General features: G+C 51.1%; 1 protein-coding gene across 13 annotated transcripts in view; it reads left to right on the forward strand.

Annotated features, from left to right (window-relative positions):
- The window catches only part of UNC13A (unc-13 homolog A), a 72,090-nt gene continuing 49,679 nt past the window's right edge, over positions 296–22,706 (forward strand). For 9 of the 13 annotated variants that reach the window (XM_021083543.1, XM_021083550.1, XM_021083551.1 and 6 more), the window contains exons 1-9: positions 296–469; positions 10,066–10,095; positions 10,675–10,774; positions 12,148–12,265; positions 13,882–14,005; positions 14,621–14,694; positions 15,573–15,627; positions 17,546–17,581; positions 22,133–22,340. In XM_021083543.1, coding sequence (XP_020939202.1) covers positions 448–469; positions 10,066–10,095; positions 10,675–10,774; positions 12,148–12,265; positions 13,882–14,005; positions 14,621–14,694; positions 15,573–15,627; positions 17,546–17,581; positions 22,133–22,340 — 767 coding nt within the window. In that variant the 5' untranslated portion in view covers positions 296–447. The remainder of the gene's footprint in view (positions 470–10,065; positions 10,096–10,674; positions 10,775–12,147; positions 12,266–13,881; positions 14,006–14,620; positions 14,695–15,572; positions 15,628–17,545; positions 17,582–22,132; positions 22,341–22,706) is intronic. The other 4 variants (XM_021083548.1, XM_021083547.1, XM_021083546.1 and 1 more) reach the window with 4 other exon arrangements.

Raw genomic sequence — 22,706 nt, forward strand, 5'->3', positions numbered from 1 at the left:
GTCAGAGGAACAGAGAGATCCAGAGAGAAACAGAAACGGAGGCAAAGAGATAGAGACGTAGACACGTGGCCACAGAGGAGTAGAGATACTCAGGCAGAGCAGAGTCAAGATTGAGAGCTAAAGGAGAGACGAAATCACGCAGAACCAAAAGGGAACCTGCCTGGTGGCCGCCCTCGGCCGGGACCTGGCTCCGGCCCTTTAAGCCCCACCCCCACCCCCGAGCTTGCGGCGCCCGCGCCCCATCAGGCGTCCCAGGGCTCCGCCCGCCAGCCTCACATCAGCGCCACGTCAGGAGCTGTCCGCGCCCCCGGTGCTGAACCAAGATGGCCGGCGGCGGAGGCCGGGCCCCGGCGTGAGCAGAGCGCGGGCTGCAGCCCCCGCCATGCCCCAGCCCAGCGGCAGCTAAGACCGACCTGACCGAGCCGGCCTGCCGGCGACTGCGGAGACATGTCTCTCCTTTGCGTTGGAGGTAGGAGGCGAGGCTGCGGGGCGGGGAACCGGTGTGGACCCGGGCTGGGCTCGGGATCCGTGTGGATGCGGCTGGGCTCCTGATGTGGGGTGATCCGACTACACGCGGCTGGACTTTTGAGGGGATAGCCCTTGTAGACGCGTCGGGGCGCCCGAGAGGGCGATCTGGGTAGATCTAGCTGGGCTCTCAGAGGGTCCTGGTTGCTGCTGGTGGGGGTCGTCTGGACATGGCTGAACGCGGAGGCCAGTGTGGACGCAGGCAGGGATCTCAGGCTCTAACTGTAAACGGTGTAGACCGGATCGTCTGTGTAGAACAGGTTATTAAGTGGTCCGTGTGGAAGAGCTGGGCTGGGTAGTTCGGATGAATCCTGCGGGGTACTTGGAAGAAGTCCTGAGCTGTGGGCTAGGCTGCGGACCGGGCTCGGAATTCGGAGAGGAGTGCGGGGGGAGGGGTCTCTAAGCCCCGAGAGTGTAAGGTTTGGGTAGGGGGCTAGGCCTTTAGGACTACCGAGTTCTGGGTATCCTTCGCTCTGGGTGTAGAGAGAACTGGCGGGGGGCTGGGGAGACCACTTTCAGAATTCTGAGAGGGCTGTGATTGGGGTGGGGATCTGGGGGTGCTCTTCGTATTAACCCTTTGGCTTCCCTAGTGGGGGCTGGGGGAGTGGCCTAAGGGCTTCCCCCTCCCATGCCCCTCTCGCCCCCTCGGAATGCGTATCCGGCCTTCCCCGCAAGGAGCCAACACCTTGGAAGTGCAGTACCCCGCTGCGCCCCTCACGGCCCATCCTCACCTCACCCACTTGGCGCTGGAGGGAGGGAGGGAGAGGTAGGGTGGAGCTATTTTGGGGCCTGAACGCCATCTGCACCGAGGCCCACGCCCAGGCCCACGCTCTGCGTTGGGGTGGGGGGAGGGAGAGAGACGCGGGAGGGGAATGACTGGCCCCCTCCGTACCTCGGACGCGGGGTTGGGGGAGAGGTCAGTCCACCTGGACCACGGCGTCTGGGGGCGCTTCGGAGTACTCAGCAAGGGATGTCGGCAGCAGGGGTGGTGGCTCAATATTCGGTTTCAAAGATTGGGATCCGCCCCCCTTACCTCTCCTCCCTTTAGGAAGGCTCGGGTAGGGGAAGAGGTGTGTCGGCCGAGCCTGAGATGGCAAGCTTTGGAAGACCTGAGGAGTGTGTGTTGTGGGGAGGTGGGGGTGGGGGGAGAAGGAGAGAGAGTGACGGAGATGAACCCCGGCCTCCGCTTGGACCAGGGCTGGCAGGCCCCGGACCTGGGAACCGCCCCCACTGCCCCTCCCCCGCTCTCCCCTCTCCGGGTGCCGCTCCATTCACAAACCCAGCCCCGCCCGCCCGCTCCCCGCCGCGGTGGCTTCCTGAGTGCAGCTCGCTCCGTGCTGGGCGGGCGTGGACGCGGGTGTTCTTAAAGGGACAGGATTCTCCATTCCTTGAGCCCGTTCCTGATGGGCGGGGCATGTGGTGGGAGAAGGGTCAGTAAGATCTAAAGTCCACTCGTTCAGGCCCTAACTGACGGAATTAGGGGAGTCTGGAGGTGGTATGGACCCCCGTGCTATCCCCAACGACTAGGCCCAAGGGGAGGTGGAGGTGAACGTCCAAACCCCCTACTGGCCTTTCCCCCTCCTCTGAGTTGCCTAGTACTTGGGAAGGGACAGCCCTGGAGGGGGAGGTCAGTGTGGGCTCCTGGCTGACTCCTCCAAGCTTTCTCTTCTCTTCTCCATCCTCACCTTCGGAATTAGGCTTCTCTGGAATCTCACCCTTAACTCTGACGCAAACTGGAGTCTTGGCTGCAGGGGTGGTGTGAAGCGGAGGCTGTAAGAGGGGTGAGGTTTCCTAAATCAGAGGTCTAGGAGAAGAATCCTGTAGGAGGATTCTGTGGAACATATAGGGAGGGAGTCACCAGCAGGGTGGAGGGGGGTCACTGGAAAAAGGCTGGGGGTGTGGTAGGAAGTAGAGTCCTGAGGTGTAAAGGGAGCATCTGGATGATAGGAGAAGCTGGGGGGAGGAGGGGAGGCTGGGGAGAAGTGGGGGGGGGTGGTCCAGAGTGGGAGGCCCTGAGGGCTGAGGGGGAAGGGCAAGGGAGCAGGGCAACTAGGTTGGGAGGGCTTTCCTTGGGTCTGAGTTCATCCCTGGAGTTGAGGGAATAGCTGCCCCTGAAACCTGGGCCCCACCCCTGTTGCCCATATCTACACACGCTTGGGCTGTACATTCATACCCAGACTAGCCTTGTGGGGACAGAAATGGTCAGCATCCATCAAGTCTCTATGAAGACCACATGCCTGTGATTGTGCATTCATGGACAGCTGTACAGGTTCACATGCCCATTTGAACACACACATACATATGTACTGGACACGGTCACTCTCCCCACAATACCAGCATGTGTGTCTGCATATGCATGCACACGGATGTATCCGCACATGTTTGATGCATGATCACAACATCCATGTTGCCTCAAGATCCCCCCATGCCCTAACATCAAGGCATGTACTTATAATACCTGCTAGGGACCCCAGTCCCAAGAAACACATGTGTACATGTGAGCACATGCCAAGACCATATATGTACGCACATGATAATACTTGCCAGAGTATTTGAAGCAGCCACTTTGAACAGGTGAATGATGATGCCTACAGATACACACTTAACATACGTAGCTTCACATGAGTCTGTACATGTATGCAAGTACACAAATATACATGCATAACACACACGACCCAACATATATGTTTCTACCTAACATATCACTCAAAAGCCTGCATGAACCTAAGCACACACATACCAGCAAGTCCCAGATACAGTCCTGTCCCCCTCCTCAGCACATATGTGCATAGCCTTGCCTCCAAACATGCACATATGCACCCATATACACCCGCCTGCCCTGGTGACATGAACAAATTCTCATTCAATCACACACCAGTGCAAGTTCTTGTGTGCATATCCTGCCCTAACACATGGGAGAGCACCCTGCAGAGACCTTGCCTCTGTCCCCTCTCATTTCTTTATCTATGTGGAGCCCCACTGCTCCCCCCACCTTAATTCACTTGCTAGGTCTTGGCAGAGTCCCGAGGCTGCCAAAATCAAGTGCCACTCAGTTCCTTCATGAATTCATTCATATATTTACTCAGCAAACATTGAATATCCACTGTATGTCAAGCACTGTTCCTAACTCTTGGGACCCAGCCCTATTCCTGGCCTCCTGCTGGTAGGGTCAGAGTGGGAGAGGTGGAAAAGGGTTGGGGGAGCTGGGGAGGAGTGTTTCCATGGTTCTTGTCCTCTGGGAAGCCTGCCTTGTTCCTGCCACCACCACTTGCCTAGATCTCAGAAGATGAGGGGGAACTAAGAAGAAGGGAGATCATGCTCTAGGTGGAGGACATAGTACATACAAAAGCATGGTAGCAGGGATTTGGTTCTAGACCTTCCTGTATGCCTCATGGCATTTTGCTAGGCCACTCATTGTTTCAAAGTCCCATAAATATTTGATGTCTGAATATTGCATATAAATTAGCAAATACTTTTGAGGGTGAGTTTGCCTCACAACTAATAATACTTGCAACAAGCCCTATTTATCCAGCATTCTACAGGCACAGTGTTGAGGATTTTTATGCCCACTGTTCTCTTTAATCCTCAGAACAACCCATTTTACAGATGAGGAAAACTGAGGTTCAGGGAGGTTCAACAACTTGCCTGGTGCCACAGAGCCAGAGGAGTATCTGCCTGACTCCACAGCTTAGCAGAAGCAGGGGGTGGAGGTTGAGCCTCCTCTCAACCCCCAGGACCTGGAGACACTCAAGTCCCTTCCTGGCATGAGACTGTCCCGGGATCACCCTTTTTCTTCATCCACTCAGGAAACAGACATGTCATGATCTCCCAATTCATCATGGATGTTCCCCTGCCCATTTCCTAAGAAGACTTCACAAGTTTCTCTGCCCTTTGCTCCCTTGTTTTTGCTACCACCCAGCCAGGGTGTGGTCTGCATCTGGGTCTTCACTTTCTTCACCCTCATAGAATGCCTTCAGTGTTGGCTCTGATTCATTTTCAGAGCTGCAATCTTAGCCACCTCCCTCTTCCCCCGCCCCTCCCCCGCCCCCGCTGCCACCGCCACCACATATAGTGGGCTTCCTCTGTGAGGTGTCAACCAAGACACCCTGAGTCCAGGAGGCCCAGGTTTGAATCCTCAAATCTGCCACTTCCTGGAAAGTCCCATTACCTTTTCATTACTCAGTGTGCCCATCTGTAGAATGGGCACACTAATAATGCCTGCTGCCTAGGTTTACTGGAACTCTTCAGTCAAATGAGGCATGCAGAGCCCTTGGCATAAAGCCTGACTTGTGGAAGGTTCAATAAGTGTGAAACAAAGACAGGAAAAATCAATGATGGTGTTTTTATTAATGGGAACCAAAAGCTTTCTGGAAGGAGGTCCGTGAGTGTAGGACATTTCCAGAGAGCTGACAGCATTCTCAAGCCTGAGGAGGGCTCAGTAGTACACAGGGGACCAAAGGAGGTGCCAATTCTTCAGAGGTAGGTGTGCAGGGGATGAAATGTTCAGCACCGTGGACAGTTCAGGGAGGAGCCCTGCGTTCTGCACAGTGGACAGACAGCCTGCTCTGGCAGCCAGGGTCTCAGGGCAAGGCTGCTGTGGGAGGCAGTGACCTCATCCCTTCAGTGAACACACTATTTAATGAGCACCTACTATATGTCAGGCCTAGTTCTAAGTGGTACCTGGTAAACAACACAGACAGAAATCTCTGTCAAGGTTCTCGGTGTGTGTTTTACACCTAAGGCTTCAGCCTGGCTCTGGCCATGAAAGTCCTCATTTACTCTCTCCCAGATGCAAAGCCAGCAGGACCAGTGTCCTTATAACAAGGCCATGCCTGCTACTGACACCACATATTAAATACCAAACATCCTAGAATCTCTTCCTGAATTCTCTGTGCTTCCCTTCCACCACTTGCAGTGTCTTCTGACACCTGATAAGCATGTCCTGTCCTTTCAGTCACATCCCTTGATGATTTGAATACTCTACTCCCCCACTCCCACCCCAAGCGTGGGGGCTATGGACCAGGGTGCCTCCAAGAATGGAATCTACCTCAATTAGAATCAACAATTCTCTATGCCAGGGGCATACTTACACCCTGACTAATAAAAATAGTAGTGGGAGTTCCCGTCGTGGTTCAGCAGAAACGAATCTGACTAGCATCCATGAGGACATAGTTTTGAAGCCCGGCCTTGCTCAGCGAGTTAAGGATCCAGCATTGCCGTGAGCAGTGGTGTAGGTCGCAGATGAAGCTCAGATCCCACATTGCTGTGGCTGTGGCATAGGCCAGCAGCTACAGCTCCCCTTCAGCCCCTAACCTGGAAACCTCCGTATGCTGCGGGTGCAGCCCTAAAAAATAAAGACAAAAAAAAAAAAATAGGAGTGAGACTAGCAATGGTAATAATAAAAATAGTAGTAATAATATTATAATAATGCTGATGCTAATAATGATGAAGAAAAGAGAGAGAGGGGAAGAAGAGGGAAGAGGAAGGGGAGAAGAAGGAAGTGAGACCCACTAGGTCTACCTTGCCCCATTTCCCAGACGCAGAAACTGAGGCCCGGAGCCTGGTAGCGCCACCCCCACCGCTTCTGCCCTCAGCAGCATCTGCCTGTGCAACCACATGAGTCAGTCAGCGCTGATGGAGGGGGGCGAGGCAGGGCACAAGGAGGCCCCGCAGGCTGCTGACCTGGTGTGACGTGGTATCTCCTGCCCGCCCGGCAGTGGGCACCTCCCCCACTCCCCATTCCCCGCGGTCTCCTCGCTCAAGCTCTCGGAGCCCACGTTATAAATAGCCTACTGCTTGTGACCGGGAGCTCGCGGAGGAGGGGCGGCGCTTCCGCCCTGGTGACCCTGATACCTCAGGCCGGGCGGGGAATGTGGCGGGGATGGAAATGTGTTGACAGCGATGACAGTGGGGAAGGCGATAATGACTTGGGTTCCGCTTACTGACTGGGAAGAGAGAGGGAGAGAAAGACTTGGCGCTCTCTCTGAGCTCCATCCACTCCTCCTTGGACCGCCCCCCATCCTTTCCTCCAAGCCCTCTCTTCCCCTGAGCCCCTCCCCTGAGGCCGTCCTTTCCTCCCAGCTCTCCCTTCCTGAGTCCCCTCCCCCACTATGAGCCACCTCCAGCGCTCTGAGCCCCTTTTCTTTAGTCCCCTACCCTCCTCCTCCTTATCCCATACCCTATGCGCCTCCCGCCCCAGGAGCTTCCTACTCTGAGCCCCCTCTCCTGATTCCCCATTCTTCTCTGAGCCCCATCTCAAACTCTGAGTCTCCCCCTCCTTCCTTTGAGGTCCTTACCCTCAGCTCCCTGAAGGGGCTTGAGCCCTCTAGCCGTCTCCTACTGCTGCCGGACCCCAACGGAACCCATTACCCTCTGGCCCAGAAGGGCTTAGAGAGAAGGAAAGGGAAAGAGACTGAGGGCCTGGGAACAAGGGAGACAGAGACAGAGGGAGAAGGGGAAGAATGGAGACAGAAAGACAGTGATGAGGGTGGAGAGAGGGAGACAGAGAGAGGCTTCCTCCCTCCAGGAGAAGGTAGAGGGCAGACCTTGGACAACTGACTTCCCCTCTGAGCCCCACTTCTGGTCTGTAAAAAGGGGACACAGAGAGGGAGCTGCAGACTGGGGCCCAGCTAAGTCAGACCGCAGTGAGCTCCTCAGATCCCCCAGGGCCAGGTACCTCCCTCTCTCTAGATTTCTACACCCACCCCCCCAGCTTTTCTTTCCCAGTCCCCCTCTCCTCTCTGCAGCATCTCCCCTGTCTGCTCTCCCTAGTGGAAATCTCTCTGTGTCTCTCTCTTTCTATCTCTCTGTCTTGTCTCCTCTTACTTCTTCCTCCCTCCTTTTGCTTTCCTCCCACATGGGTTCCTCCATGTGTGCGCCTTTCTCAGCCTCAGTGTCTCTGCCACCATTCTCCCTGCTCCCCCTCCCCTTGCATTCTCCCCACTTCACATAGTCGTCAGATTTGCCAGCTGGAGCTCTCCCACGGGAGGGAGGCCTGGAATTTCTCTTGGGCACAGTCCTAAGTGCCCTTGAGCTGGGTGGGGGAGCTCTCTGTGGGCTGGGTGAGGCTGAGGGTTTGAGAGGGGGACTGTGGGACAGGGTGGGGGTGAGATACCTTCTCCCACAAGAGGGGGACTTTTGTATGCGCAGTCATGTGCCTTAAGTGGGGAGATAGGAAAGATAGGACTTGGTGACTTGGTGACCCCTTGATTTGGGGTGTGGAAGAAAGAGACAGAGAGAGACAGAGCTGGAAAATACAGGGAAGACAGAGGGAGACAAAGAGATACACAGAGAAAATCAGATCTCATAAAAGATGGAGAGGCAGAGACAGAGTGAAATAGAGATGAAAAAATAAAAAGGAGTTCCCATCGTGGCTCAGCAGAAATGAATATGACTAGCATCTATGAGGACGCAAGTTTGATCCCTGGCCTTGCTCAGCGGGTTAAGGATCTGGTGTTGCCGTGAGCTGTGGTGTAGGTCACAGATGCATCTCGGATCTGGAGTTGCTGTGGCTGTGGCGTAGGCCAGGGGCTACAGCTCCACTTCGACCCCTAGTCTGGGAACCTCCATATGCCATGGGCGCGGTCCTAAAAAGACAAAAAGAAAGAAAGGAAGGAAGGAGGGAAGGAAGGAAGGAAGGAAGAAAGGAAGAAAGAAAGGAAGGAAGGAAGAAAGAAAGAAAGAAAGAAAGAAAGAAAGAAAGAAAGAAAGAAAGAAAGAAAGAAAGAAAGAAAGAAAGATGAAAGCCAAGAGAGGCAGGTTCACTTGCCCAGGATCACAGCTCCATAAGCTGAACTCCGCTCCCCCTGACTCCATGTTGGACCAGTGCTCACCTTTCCCAGCACCCAGCTAATGGCTCTATCTCTGTTCTACCTCTCAAACCCAAACCCAGATAGAGTGGGCATAATGCCTAACCCATTTGAATATGAGGTCTGGGTCTTGTGGTGGGGGTTTGGTGTTGGTATAGGAAGGCACTCATTCCCTCTTCTGCTCTGCCACTTTGGGGAGCTCACTCAGTGCTTCTGGGCATCAATTCCTACCTCCAACCTTCCCCAACCCCTCCATGGTCTGGCTCCACGGTCTGGCTGCAAGAGGAACAAACAGTACCTACTGACAAATGTTTAGAGTCACTACTTCCCTTGCACCTGATAAGAAGGGGTATAAAAGAGCCTTACCCTCATTGTATAAGCTTTCGGTTACTTTGGATTTTGTAAAAGGTATGTGTACTGCCTACTCAAAAATATCCATTTGAAAAGGTAAAAGAGAGAAGAATGTGCTTGACAGAGCTTGCAGTTTGGGAGCAGGTTTTGGGTGGGAGTAGAGAGTAATGGTAGAGAAATATATTGGGTGTAGACGCGAGTTCCAGAGAGAAAGTGAAAGTTTGGAGTTCTCACTGCGACGAAGCAGAAATGAATCTGACTAGTATTTACGAGGATGCGGGTTTGATCCCTGGCCTTGCTCAGTGGGTTAAGGATCCAGCATTGCCATGAGCTGTGGTGTAGATTGCAAATGTGGCTCAGATCCTGCATTGCTGTGGCTGTGGCGTAGGCTAGTGGCCATAGCTCCGATTTGACCCCTAGCCCAGAAACTTCCATATGCCGTGGCTGTGGCCCTAAAAAGAAGAAAAAAAAAAGTGAAAGTTTAATATCCTGTGAGAAAAGCCAGTAAAGAGTGAAATTGCGTTGAATCTTGGGGCTGCGGGGTTATATGAAATATGAAGATACTGGACCACGTGGGACCCTGAGGTATTTTTGGGTGCACCTTTCACAGGCAAGTTGGGCTAGATGAGCTCTAATAACCTCCCAGCCTGAACTTTGAAGTCTTTATACGCACTGTGGAGTCAACTCTTCGGGTTCTTCTTTCCCACCTTGCCCTGTCCCCTTTGAATATTGGACCCCAAGCCTTGGGAGCATTTATTAGGACAGGATGAGCTGGACAATTGGGAGAGAAGTCTCACAAGGCAATAGGATCATTGCAGATTGTTTTCTCCTCTCTCTCCTCCCGCTTCTTCCCCAACTCCTCTTCATTCTGAAGCAATGTTGGAGGGCTTCCTGTAGGAGTCCTCTCTGGCCACCAGCCCAGCTCCTTTTGAATCTTGTTTAATTGTGGGTAAAGTCACAACTGGAGGGAGGGATCTTTAGGGAAGTTTGGTAGGGAGGAGGGTGGGACAGGGACTGCTCCCAAAATTCCTTCTACCCCAAATCTGCCTGTGCTCATCTGTCTGATTGCCTCTCTTTCTCTCTCTCTCATCCCTGCCTCCCTCCTCTCCTTCTTATTCCCCACCCCCCACTTGTTGTCTCTGCTTCTGGCTCTGATTTTGCCTCTGTCTTTATCTTGTTTGCTTCTTTGTTTTTTCACATCTGTTCTGTCTATATATCTGCCTCTTTTGCTATTTTTTGCCACTTTTCTCTCTGTCTCTTTCTTTCTGTGTCTCTCTCCTCTCTGTCTCTCTCATTATGTCTCTATTTTGGTGTGTGTGTCTCTCTTTCCCCCTCCCCACCTCTCCCCACCTCCCTTCCCTACCTCTGTCTCTCTCCACAGTCAAAAAAGCCAAGTTTGATGGTGCCCAAGGTAAGTGACCTCTATTCCGGCCCTGTCCTTTGTTGTCTGTCTGTCTGTCCATCTCTTGAAGATACTGGGGAGGGGATCTGAGCCAGTGATGGGGGACTTAAACTCTATGCCTCCTGAGCAACACAGAGAGTGTAAGGCTTGGTCTGGAATCCCAGCAATCTTCCCAGACATCCACTGAAAATCCCAATGGGAGTGGGGCTCACCCTAAGCCAATGGTATGTCCCAAGATCCTAAGCAATAGGATGGGGACTAGATCAGGCTACAGGTGAGAAAAGTGAGGCTCAGAGAGTCAAAGGAAGTTTCCAGTGTCCAAGGATATTGAGCATAGTCATTTCTAAATCAAGGTTAAGCATCCCCAAATTCCTTGTCTCCATGCACCAGGCCTCCCCTCTCTCTTGTACTCTGAGGGCTGGAGGTAGGGCTCTGGGAGTGGAGGCACCGAAGCACCTCAGTATGTTGGACCTTGGGCAGCCCCAGAACTCCCAGCCCCTGGGGGATCAAAGTGGGGTCATTGAGATCATGGGAAGGGGCATGGGGGTATCCCTGAACCCCTGCACTGACCTCTGCTTTCACCACCAGAGAAATTCAACACGTATGTGACCCTGAAGGTACAGAATGTCAAGAGCACGACCATCGCCGTGCGGGGCAGCCAGCCCAGCTGGGAGCAGGATTTCATGTTGTGAGTCTATAGCGACTGGGCTTGGCCCTTGGCATAGCTGGCCACTTTGCTGGTCCCGCAGGGCACAGCTGGACACCCGGGTGTTGTCTGGGACTCACTCCCCTCCCTCCTCCTTTAGCCCCATGTCCAGTCATCAGCTCTGCCTCCAAAGCACTTCCTGAATCCAGTCACTTCCCTTTATCTCCGAGGCCACCAGCCAAGTCCCAGCTGCCCGCCAGTCTCCACCCTGGCCTCCTGCTGCCATCCGCCTCCTGCAATCTGTTCTCTTCCAGGCAGCCGGGGGATATTTTTAAAACTGCAAATCACATCCTGTTACTCCCCAAACCTGCCCAGTGGCTCATGGGTCATCAACCTCAGAACAAAACCCATATTCCTCCCAGCAGCCCCCCAAGGTCTGCCCCCTGTGACCTTATAATATCTTGCTCCACCTTTCCAGGCTCACCTGCCCCAGAAATCCCTGCTTCTGCACTATTCCTCCAACATGTCCAGTTTGTTCTGCCTTAGGACCTTTGCTTTTGCTCTTCTCTTCTCCTCTCTCCCCTTCCCAGCTGACTCCTTCTTGTCCTTTGGGTCTAAGCTATGTCACCTCTTCACAAAGTCCTCCCTGACCACCACCCCTGAGCTGCAACTGAAGAGTAATTTCAGGCCTGGCCATCAATTGTTATTTTATTCATTGGTGTGACTTTTGACACATTTCTGGCCCCCTCCCCTGGACTACGAGCTCCAAGAGGGTAGGGCCTTATCAGTCTCTGTCCCCACCGTGACCACTCATGCCAAGCACAGGGCCTGGTACATAATAGGTCATCAATAAATATTTGCCTACTAACTGAATGAATTCATGACCCTGCTCCTCCCCTCAACCTGGAGCCACTCAGGGCCTCCTATTACATCCCATCTATTCTGATGCTGGCCAACATGCAGGGAAAGGGCTTAGAGGCGGGATCATTCATATGCTCAAGGATGTCCCTATGTGATTGGATTGAGATGACATTGGGAAGGATGGAGGCACCATGGATAGCCTTATCATGGAGTATTAGGAAGTCATGAAGGGCGTTTGAGCCTCTTCCTCAAACCTTTAGCTAGCATTCTCAAGGTCTGGGAGCTAGAGAAAGTGCCATGTGAATTGGGGCCACAGGAGATATGTGATACTGTCCCCCACTCCTGCCTTCCCAGCTTGGAGGCCTGGTTCTGCTGTGATACCCTAAGCATGTAACTTAGCCCTCTGGCCTTGGTTTCCCCTCTCTAAAGTAAGAACCACTGTTTTACTTTCCTGGCTAGGAGTCACCCAGGCTTGGGTTTGAATTCCAGTTGGTCATGTGTCTGAAGGTGAGTGAACTGGCTTTTCTGAGTCTTCACTAGTTCTCTCTCCACAGCGAGATTAACCGCCTGGATCTGGGGCTGACAGTGGAGGTGTGGAACAAGGGTCTCATCTGGGACACAATGGTGGGCACCGTGTGGATTCCCCTGAGGACCATACGCCAGTCCAATGAAGTGAGTGTTGGGCTGAATATTGGGTAGGAGTGCCTGGGAGGGGCCCACAGGTCAGTGGTTGATGGACATCTATCTCTGTCCCCTGACACTGTTCATATAGACATCCAGAGCTGCAGTGGCAGCTCCAATCACCAGGATCTAAACTCCTTCGTCTTGTTGCTTTGCCTTTCTCCTCCTGTGGCTTCTACCTCATGGCCCCAAATGGCTGCTCAAGGATTACCATTGCATCTGCATTCCAGTCAGGGGAGGGAAAGATACAAGGAAGGGGGTTTGCTCTCCTAATGAAGGGCCCAAGCTGGAATCTGCCCGAGGTACTTCATTCACATGTCATTGGCCAGAACTGTCATGTGGCCCCACCTGCCTGCAAGGGGGTCTGGGAAATATAGTCTTAAGCTACACAGCCCTGGACCCAGCTAGAAATGTATTCCTATGGAAGAGAAGAGAAAGGATATTGTGAGCAACTAGCACTTTGTGCCTAGATGGGCATCAGGGAAGTTACATCAGTCCTAAATAAGGTATTAGTAACCTTGGCCTCCTCCGTAGTCTCTTGGTATTATCTGACCCCCTCCGCTTGGCTTCTAGGATCCTGTCCTTCCCTCCCTGCCCATCTCCCTTGGGAGGCCTTCCAGATGGCACCAATTCATTTAGCCAGCCTAATTTTCCCAATTCACTTTGCACCCCCATAGGCCTCAGAGATGCCCTCTGAACTTACATATACGCTGTCCCCTGAGTTTCAAGTGTCCTCCTTCCCATCACCCCTAAGCCCAGATCCTGTGCCCTCTCCATCAGGAAGTCCTCTCTAACTTCCCCCTGGATCCCTCTGGCCTGGCTGTGACTTCATGGGCCCAGGGGTGTCTGTGTCAGGCTCTGTCTCCTGTGACTGTGTGGCTTCTCAAGCATGGCCCAACATGGACCAGGCTTAGAGCAGCACCAGGGAGGGTTTATTTTTTAATAAACGAGTGGAGAGGGAAGAAAAGGATGCAATGGTCCAAGCAACTGAGTCCAAAAGAAAACCTTGAGGATGGCCCAAAATTTTCTCAGTGACCCCAAGTATGAAGAAGGACCAGTTACCTGGGACAAATATGACCTATACAAGGGACCCTGGACTACTACCCCCATCTCTGCCAGCCTTTCCCTGGTGCTGCAGAAGAGCATTCTCATTTGAGAGAATGAAGAAACTGTGGTTCAGAGTGGACCCCCCTTACTCAAGGGCTCATTTCTCTGAACCAAGGGGGACTGGTTCATTCACTTAAGGGATTTCCTCCCTGGATGATGGGAGGATCAGGTCTTTTATCTGAAGCTAGGGCCTCATAACCCCTCACTGGGGATGAGGAATGCTGTGCCCCTATCTGACCCCATGGGTCCCTCTCTCTGGGTCCTTTCCTCTGGGTTCTCTGGATCCATCATGTTGCCCTGGACTGTGACCTTCCTCCTCTGAGTCTCCATTTCCTCACCTAAAGTGGGGGTGTGGCCCTTGCTCTGAATGTAAGGGTGAGATGGGGTGAGGGAGATGTCTCGCGTGAGAATAGGAGACTTGCTGGCCGGTGTACTGCAGGTGCATCGTCCACCCCACCTCACCCCGGACCCTAACCCCTGTTACCTCACTCATACCCCAGGAGGGCCCTGGAGAATGGCTGACCTTGGACTCTCAGGTCATCATGGCGGACAGTGAGATCTGTGGCACTAAGGACCCCACTTTCCACCGCATCCTCCTTGACACTCGCTTTGAGCTGCCTTTAGGTGAGTTTGGCAAGGGGAGGGGGGAGGGACCCTCACTTAGCCCCAGGAGAATGGTCAGGCCTAGGTGGGTCCAGATGACCCTTCCTTCTGAGAATGAGGTTCCCTCTCCCCAGAAGAGAGTCTCCTGGGTATAGCAAGTCAGCAGAGATATGTGCCTGCTGCATACAGAGTATACTTTAGCTCTTGCATGTCACCAGTGATCTGCAAGCGCTTTTCAATCTAAGGGGCTCTGGTCTGAGCTGTCCTAGATGGTCTTAGAGAGAGAGACAGAGAAAGAAAGAGAGAGATGTAGAGAGATATAGAGATAAACAAAGGCAGACACACAGAGAAGCCTCTCAACCTTTCCTGGAAGTAGCTCAGTTCTCCCACATCACCCTTCCAAGAACCCATGGCATCCCCACCCTTGGAATGCTAGGATTCCCATCCTCCCTCCATTCCCAAGGCAGCTCTGGGTGGTATGGTGGCAGCGGGGGTGCCGGTTGTGGTGCCACCCTGTCCTCCTTTCCTCTTCTCCCATCCACTGAAGAGCAGCCCAATAGGCCTTCAGGATGCACTGAATGAAGGCTGAGGGGCAGGGAGGGGCTTCCCAGCTCACAACGAGGGCTCTGTTTCCAGATATCCCTGAGGAGGAGGCACGCTACTGGGCCAAGAAGCTGGAGCAGCTGAATGCTATGCGGGACCAGGATGAGGTGAGCGTTGGCAGCGTTGGGGGAGTGGGGGTGGGGGTGGCTCTTCTTTTCTTGTCTCTCTCTCTTTGTCTCCTCATGCCCTCTACTCTGTCTCTCTTTCTCCACTTGTCTTTCCCTATGTCTGTGTCTCTCTTTGTAACCTGACTAAATCAGTGACCCATGTGGTCCAGTCTCAAACCAATGATGGTGTCAAGGAACATATGGTCCACCAGTAACATAATGATATCAATCAACTCAAGTTCCATGTTTACCAAATACCCTTAAGGAGATATAGAGGCCCCATAACGGGTCTTAAACTCCCTTACTACCTCACACCCCTCAACTTCCCAAGTCATACTTTCAGACTTTTTAAAAATTTTTCCTCCCCACCAGCCCTAGCACCTGTATCTCTGTTCTTCCATGCCATATTCTTTCCTCTTCTGCACTCTGTATTCTCACAGTGCAAAGACCCAATGTGGCCCAGAAGACAGTCTCCAGGAGGTGGGGGCAGGGAAGAAATAGTAGGCAAGGCTAGAACACTTTTTAGTGGGAGGTAGATGGAGAGGGGCAATACTCACATGTTAGTAATTTTTATCCAACCTCAGCTCTCATCTTTCTTCAGCTCCCTGCCTCAGTGTTCTCTATCTCCTCTCTCTCTCTCTCCCTTTCCGCTATTTGTTTCCTTCATCTGTGTCTCTTTTTTCTTTCTTTTATATCTGCTTTCTCACCGTCTCCCTTTCCCTCTTTATTTCTCTGTGGACATCTGTATCCTTGCCCTCCAGAGGGAGAAGATTTAGGAGGTGGGGGAAGTCAGGATGGGGCAGAACAGAGGATCATCCTGATCCTCTGGCTTCTGGCACCTCCTTGAGACAAACGCTCTCTCGTTCCATCCCCCTCAGTATTCATTCCAGGATGAACAAGACAAGCCTCTTCCTGTCCCCAGCAACCAGTGTTGTAAGTACCTCTCAATTCCTTCCTGGGCATCAGCTGAAACCCTCATCCCTCCCCCACCCCATGACTGTCCTATGTAATGAATGGGTCATCCCCTTATGAGTCCTAAGAGCACACAGTATCTGCTCACAATGTAGTGGAGGAAAGAGGGATCTGGGACTTGGATTTAAGCCCTGCCTTGCTATGTGGCCATAGGTATGTCATTGTCACTCTCTGATCCTTATTGTCCCTTTCTTTGAAATGGGATACCTGGTAACTCTCTCACTCTGAGAGATTTTGGAAGGACCCAAGACATCTAGAGGCTTTAAAAATCCTTTGCAGACTCTTTAATTCTATTTATTAAATCCTGAATGAGGACCTGTAACTCATTCAACAAACTTTCATGGAGCCAACACAGAAAACCCCAGGCAGCCCACAGTGAGATGGTGCAGAGAGACAATCCTGCCAACTCATGATGATATGCACCCATTTCTTAGATAAAGAAACTGAGGCCCAAGAAAATAAGTGACTTGCAAGGTCATATACCTGGCAGGCAGCAGAGCAGGGTTTGAACCCAGGTCTGAGGGACTCCAAGTTTTCTTCTCTTTCTACTGCAATACATCCATCAATGATGATGGCCGCTATGCGCCTCTGCCGACTGCCCCCTCCATCAAGGCCGGACTTTTCAAGATTTTTTTCTCCTCCTTGGCCCTTTGGATATTCAGATGCATCCAGACCAGGTCTCCACAAGCCTAGGAGGTGTCTTTCCCCTAAAAGTGCTCTCCGAGTCCTGTGAAGTGAGGAGAAAATGAAAAATCTCAGGGAAAAACTCCCACTCATGACACTTTGCTCCCACCCTACCTTTCAACCTCTTTCTCCTTTTCCATCTGCTTTCCCATCCTCCTTTCCTGCCCTCTCAGTCTCCTCTGTATCTGTCATCCCCCCCACCTTCCCGCCCCTGCCCCCAACATGCCCAGGACATATGATGATGGAGCCTGGTGGAGGGAGAGGCTGGAGGACTAAAGTTGAGGGATCCCATTCCTGCACTAACTGGGGGTGTAATATGGAGAAAGTCCCTTGACTTCCCTGCCTGGGGGAGGGGTCATCACTGCTCAGAAGATATTACAAACCCCCCCTCTGGAGAATGGGGTCATTGAAGGACTGTGATGGGAGCAGGGCCAGGCCAGATACGGGCAGGAGCAGATGACAAAGAGCACCTGCCAGATGACCTAAAGCAAGAAGTGGGTTCAGTTTGAGAACAGAGACCAACATTTACTACCCAGCACTTACCTCTGAGTTCTCTTGGGACTGTTTTATCACCATCATTTCATCAAGGAGGGAGCCAAGTGTCAAAGAAGTCAGAATTCTGCTCCAAGTGGGTTTTTTCTGAGATGCCAGATGCTAGAGATAAGGTGGGGGAAAATGTGGTTCTCTCCCCGGTCCTGACCCTCAGGCTGTGTGACTTTAAGCTGTTCACACTACCTCTCTGAACCCTGTTTCTTCACCTAGAAAATGAGAAGAATGATTCAAAATAAAAACCTACCCAACATTGGGGGGTTTCAAAGTTGAGGGTTTCCAGTTCAGTGTTTCTTTCATTATCTGGGTGACAGGGTGGGGGTGGGAAAGGAATGGGGAGTGCTAACCCAAGACTTTGGAGTCGGAAAACCCCGGGTCCAAATACCATCTTTATTCCTTTCTGGCAAAGCCTGTGGTCTTGTCGCAAAATGGGGATATCCCACCTTCCTCCCAAGGTGGTGAGTGAAGGCATAAGAAGACTCAGTGGTTAAAGTGATCCTCGAGGAAGATACTCAGGGCAGAAGGGGATGGGGTCCTTGGGTGGGAGGAGCAGATGGGGAGAATGAGGAGGACAGGGGGAGCCCCCCTCCCCATGCCTCCCTCTCTGCCTGCTCCCTTTTATTATCTCTGCCCCTTCTCTTTGTAGGCAACTGGAATTATTTTGGCTGGGGTGAACAGCAGAGTAAGTACTCAGCTTGATGTTCTGGGAGGCCACGGGGAGGTGGGTGCCTCGGTGACCCTGAGGCCCCCACGCCACTGCTCAGAGAAGCGGGGAGCCTGTGGCTGACACATTGGGGCCAGAGGACGAGCGAGACCCTGCTTGTGCCCTCCTGCTCCCGATCGTTCACATCTGTCTTGAGGGTCCTGCTCTGTCTGGTGGGGAGTGGGTACCTCCACGGGGGTGGGAGGGGATTCAGCTGGGAGGGATGGGCATTTAGACAGGAGACCTGCCTGTCTCCAGCTGGGCACTGTGATCCTCCCACCCGCTGTTCCCCATGTATAACCTCATCTCCTCTCCTGTGACTCCTTCCTCTTTTTGTCTCCCCATCTTCCTCCTCCTCTACCTGGGCCCCAAAGTCACTCAGAGCCTGGTGGCTGGGGAGGGGAGAGGGTCTCAGACAGAGCAACTGGGCAGGGAGCCCAGGCAGATATCACTCTCAGGACCTCAGTTTCCGAATTTCCCCTCCATCCTCTTCCTCCAGTTTGCCCCCAGGGGAAGGAAGCAAGCTACCCCCTCCCCAAACTGGAAGATCATCTTTCTCCCTAAGAAATAGCTCCCTTTTCAGAGAAATCCAATCCTCTAGACTGAGCGTCAATCTATCTCCTAATCTCTACTCCACCAACCAGGGGCTCCTCCACCCCATCCTCGTATCCTGATGGACAAGCTCCACTCCACCCTCCCTCCAAGATCAGGAAATTTGTTCACAAATACAGTTGACCCTTCAACAACATAGGTTTGAACTGTACGGGTCCACTTATATGTGGATTATTATTTTTTTGTTTTTTCTTTTTTGGCTGCCTACGGGCATATGGAGTACCTGGGCCAGGGATCAGATCCAAGACACAGTTGTGACCTACACCACACCTGCGGTAACTCTGCATCCTTAACCCACTGTGCTGGGGATAGAACCTGCATCCCAGCACTTCAGAGATGCCACCAATTCCTTTGTGCAACAGCAGGGGATCGCCTATGTGGATTATTTTTAATAAATTATACCACAGGGCTATACAATCCCTAGTTGGTTGAATCCCTGGATGCAAATTGTGTATGTGGAGGGCCAACTATAAAGTTACACACGGATTTTTTTTTTTTCTTTTTACGGCCTCACCTGTGGCAAATGGAAGTTCCCAGGCTAGGGGTTGAATCAAGCTGCAGCTGCCGGTCTACACCACAGCCACAACAACTCCAGATCCAGGCTGCATTTGTGACCTATGCCTCAGCTTGCAGTGCTGGATCCTTAACCCACAGAGTGAGATCAGGGATTAAACTCACATCCTTGTGAATATTTAATTTGGTCCTTAACTTGCTGAGCCACAATGGGAACTCCCCCATACATATGGATTTTTGACTGGGTTGGCATCCTTAACCCTTGCACTACTCAAGGGTCAGCAGTACTTTGATCCAAAACAATTTTTCAGGAGTTTCCTTGTGGCGTGATGGGTTAAGGATCTGGTGTTGTCACTGCAGCAGCTTGAGCCGCTGCTGTTGCTCAGGTTCAGTCACTGGCCTGGGAGCTTCCACCTACCCCAAAAAACCAAAAACCAAAAAACAAAAACAAAACAAAGCAAAAAAATAATTTTGTCAAAACCAGGTCAATCAGAAGCCTATTCAGCCAAAACAGGCATTTGGCAGACCGGAAGGCTTGGTCACAACCAGTTTGCCACAAACAAGCAATATAAAAAAACAATTTTATTAAAACCAATTTAGCAAAAAGCTGATTATGGGGTCAAGAAGAGCAAAGGCAATTGGGCCCAAAACAGACCTTTTTGTCAAAATTAAAGTGGCTGAAAATACCTCATCCGGAAATAGGCAATTTGGTCAAAAACTATTTTGTAAAGAGCAGAGCCTGGGCAAAAGCAGAAAGAATCCAATAGAAAGCAATTTGTGGAGTTCCCATTGTGGCTTAGGGGAAACCCATCTGACTAGAATCTGTGAGGATGCCGGTTCCATCCCTGGCTTCGCTCAGTGGGTTAAGGATCCGGTGTTGCCATGAGCAGTAGTGTAGGTCGCAGATGCGGCTTGGATGCTGCATTGCTGTGGCTCTGGTGTAGGCTGGTGACTATAGCTCTCTGATTCAACCCCTATCCTGAGAAACTCCAAATGCCGCAGGTGCAGTCCTAAAAGACAGAAAAAAGAAGAAAGAAAGAAAGAAAGAGAGAGAGAGAGAGAGAGAAGGAAAGAAAGAAAGGAAGAAAGGAAGAAAGGAAGAAAGAAAGAAAGAAAGAAAGAAAGAAAGAAAGAAAGAAAGAAAGAAAGAAAGAAAGAAAGAAAGAAAGAAAGAAAGAAAGAAATTTACCCCTCTAAAACATAATTTGTCAGAAAAAAAAATAATTTGGTGAACACACACCCTGATTTGGTTAGAAACATCTCAGTCTGATTGAGGGCAAATTGGTAGACTATAAACCCAGAGAACTGGGTAGAAAACAAGTTGGTTAGGAGTTCCTTGGTGGCCTAGAGTGTTAAGGATCTGGCGTTGTCACTGCTGTGGCTCAGGTTTGATCCCTGGCCTAGGAACTTCTGCATGTCTTGGGGGTGGCCAAAAAAAAAAAAGAAAAAAAAGCTGGTTAGGGGGCAATTTGATGACACTGACAAATTGTCTCGAGTTTCAGGCTTCAGGCCTTTAGAGCATCGCAGTTTCACAGTGAATCCCACAAATCTAACTTGTCGAAATTTACATCTGCTTGTGCCTATAACGCTAGCACACTCAGCACACAGCACATCAACTAGCAGTCATATGGCAGGGACGGGATAAAAAGCTTGCAGGTCATAGTGGCTCAAGTTAAATGAAAAACCAGGAAGCCAGTGTCAGCTTGGTAAGGCCAGCTTTGTTGGCTAAAAATGAATTTAAGGTTTTTCTGAAGACAACTAGAGAATAAATCCAATAGCTAGTTCTATGCGAAGTATGAATTTAATTTTTGAACAGTTTACCATATTAAAAATTTTAACCTGTTTCTGAATATATAGGAATAGGATCTACTAGTGGAAAAAGAATTTGAAATTTAAAATAGGATTCCCGTCATGGCTCAGCAGGTTAGGAACCTGACGTTGTCTCTGTGAGGATGCAGGTTCAATACCTGGCCTTGCTCAGGGTGTTAAGAATCCACTGTTGCTGCAAGCTGCAGTGTAGGTTGCAGATGTGGCTCAGATCCAGCGTTGCTGTGGCTGTGGCACAGGCCAGCAGCTGCAGCTCCGATTTGACCCCTGGCCTGGGAACTTCCATATGCAATAGGTGTGGCCATAAAAAGAAAAAAAGCTTTTTTTTGGAGTTCCTGTGGTGGCTCAGTGGTAACAAACCCAACTACTATCCATAGTTGGTTCGAGCCCTGGCCTTGATCAGTGGGTTGAGGATCCAGGATTACTGTGAGCTGTGGGGTAGGTCACAGACGTGGCTCAGATCTGGCATTGCTGTGGCTATGGTGTAGGCTGGCAGCTACAGCTCAGATTTGACCCCTAGCCTGGGAACTTCCATATGCTGCGGGTGCGGCCCTAAAAAGACAAAAAAAAACAAAAAACAAACAAACAAACAAAAAAACCATGCACAAAACCAAAAACCAAAAAACCTTTTTTTAAAAGTTAAAATAATAAAACAAAAAAAAGTTTATCTGGGAGGGGGGCCAAAATACTTAAAGGTGTAATCAAAAAGTCCATGGCACCTCCTTGGTGGTTAAAATCACCAGCAAACTGATACCATGGCCAAGTGTACATGGGCCCCCAATCAGGAATTTTAGGAAGGTGGGCCAACTCACTTCTTTTCAACTCAACTGTTGCTTTCTAAATACATTGAATCTCTCCTTTCCCACCACAGTCTTACATCCTTTGAGACCATTTTCTCTAGAAAGACAATCTGTTACTATGGAAAACAAACCAAAACAAAATATCCTTAATTCCTATTAAACCCTTGAAGTTTGGCAACTCTGCCCTGCTCCATTTGAGTGATAAATTCTGGTTGCGTGGTGGTCTTGCCAACCTAAGAATTTAATCTTTTTGAGGTAGACAGTACTTTGCTGTGAGTTCAGGTTTGTGGTCCCCATCCTCAGATATCAAGACATTTCTGAGGGTTAAAGGGCATTTATGTTCTACCTGTGCTCTTGATCTCCCTCCAACTTCCCCAAGTGTTTGTGTGACTCCTGTTATGGCACGCTCACTGCCTGATGGAAAAACCCATATGTTTTCAGAGAGCCTGGACCTTAGTAAAGTCCATTCTCACATATGAGCTGAAAGACATCTTCCAATTTGTCCCTGTCCTCTTTGAATTTTAGAACCCACCCTGGACCGCAGACTCTAGGTCCAGTTTGACCCACATACAGCAAAGCAGTGTTTTCACCTCCCTTATTCTAAAGCCTATACCTCTATTAACATGACCCAAGATCTTTCATTCACACTGGTAGATTCCTCTTCTTGGGTTAGCAGCTAGTGAAGATCCCCTAAGTCTGAGAGACTGTGTTGGCCTCCATTGGGTGCTCTCTCTCCCTCCCCTCTTCACTCTTTCCCCTCACCTCCTCTCTCTTCCAGACGATGACCCTGACAGTGCAGTGGATGATCGTGACAGTGACTACCGCAGTGAGACAAGCAACAGCATCCCACCACCCTATTATACTACATCCCAGCCCAATGCCTCGGTCCACCAATATTCTGTCCGCCCACCACCCCTGGGTTCCCGGGAATCCTACAGTGACTCCATGCACAGTTATGAGGAGTTTTCCGAACCTCGTGCCCTCAGGTAGTTACTGTGGAGGGGAGGGTGTGTGTGTGTGTGTGCGTGTTCGTGTGTGTGTGTGTGTGTGTGTGTGTGTGTGTGTGTGTGTGTGTGTGTGTATCTGGCTTATCTCCTGGAGTAGAGGGAGAAGTAGGGAGCTGGAGGGAGCTAGGGGCAGAGGAAAGTGGGGTCTACAAAAGCAACATCCATACTTTCTGGTAAGCAGTAGAACCTTTTCTTTACCCAAAATCTTGGGAGACAACTCTGCAAGCTTGATGAAAGGGGGTCTGCTTTAGCTGAAGGAAGAGAAGGAAGTCAAGAAGCCCTTAAGAGAGTTCCCATGGTGGTGCAGTGGTAACAAACCTGACTAGTATCGACGAGGACACAGGT

This window comes from Sus scrofa, chromosome 2, assembly GCF_000003025.6.
Source record: "Sus scrofa isolate TJ Tabasco breed Duroc chromosome 2, Sscrofa11.1, whole genome shotgun sequence".
Lineage (NCBI taxonomy): Eukaryota > Metazoa > Chordata > Mammalia > Artiodactyla > Suidae > Sus > Sus scrofa.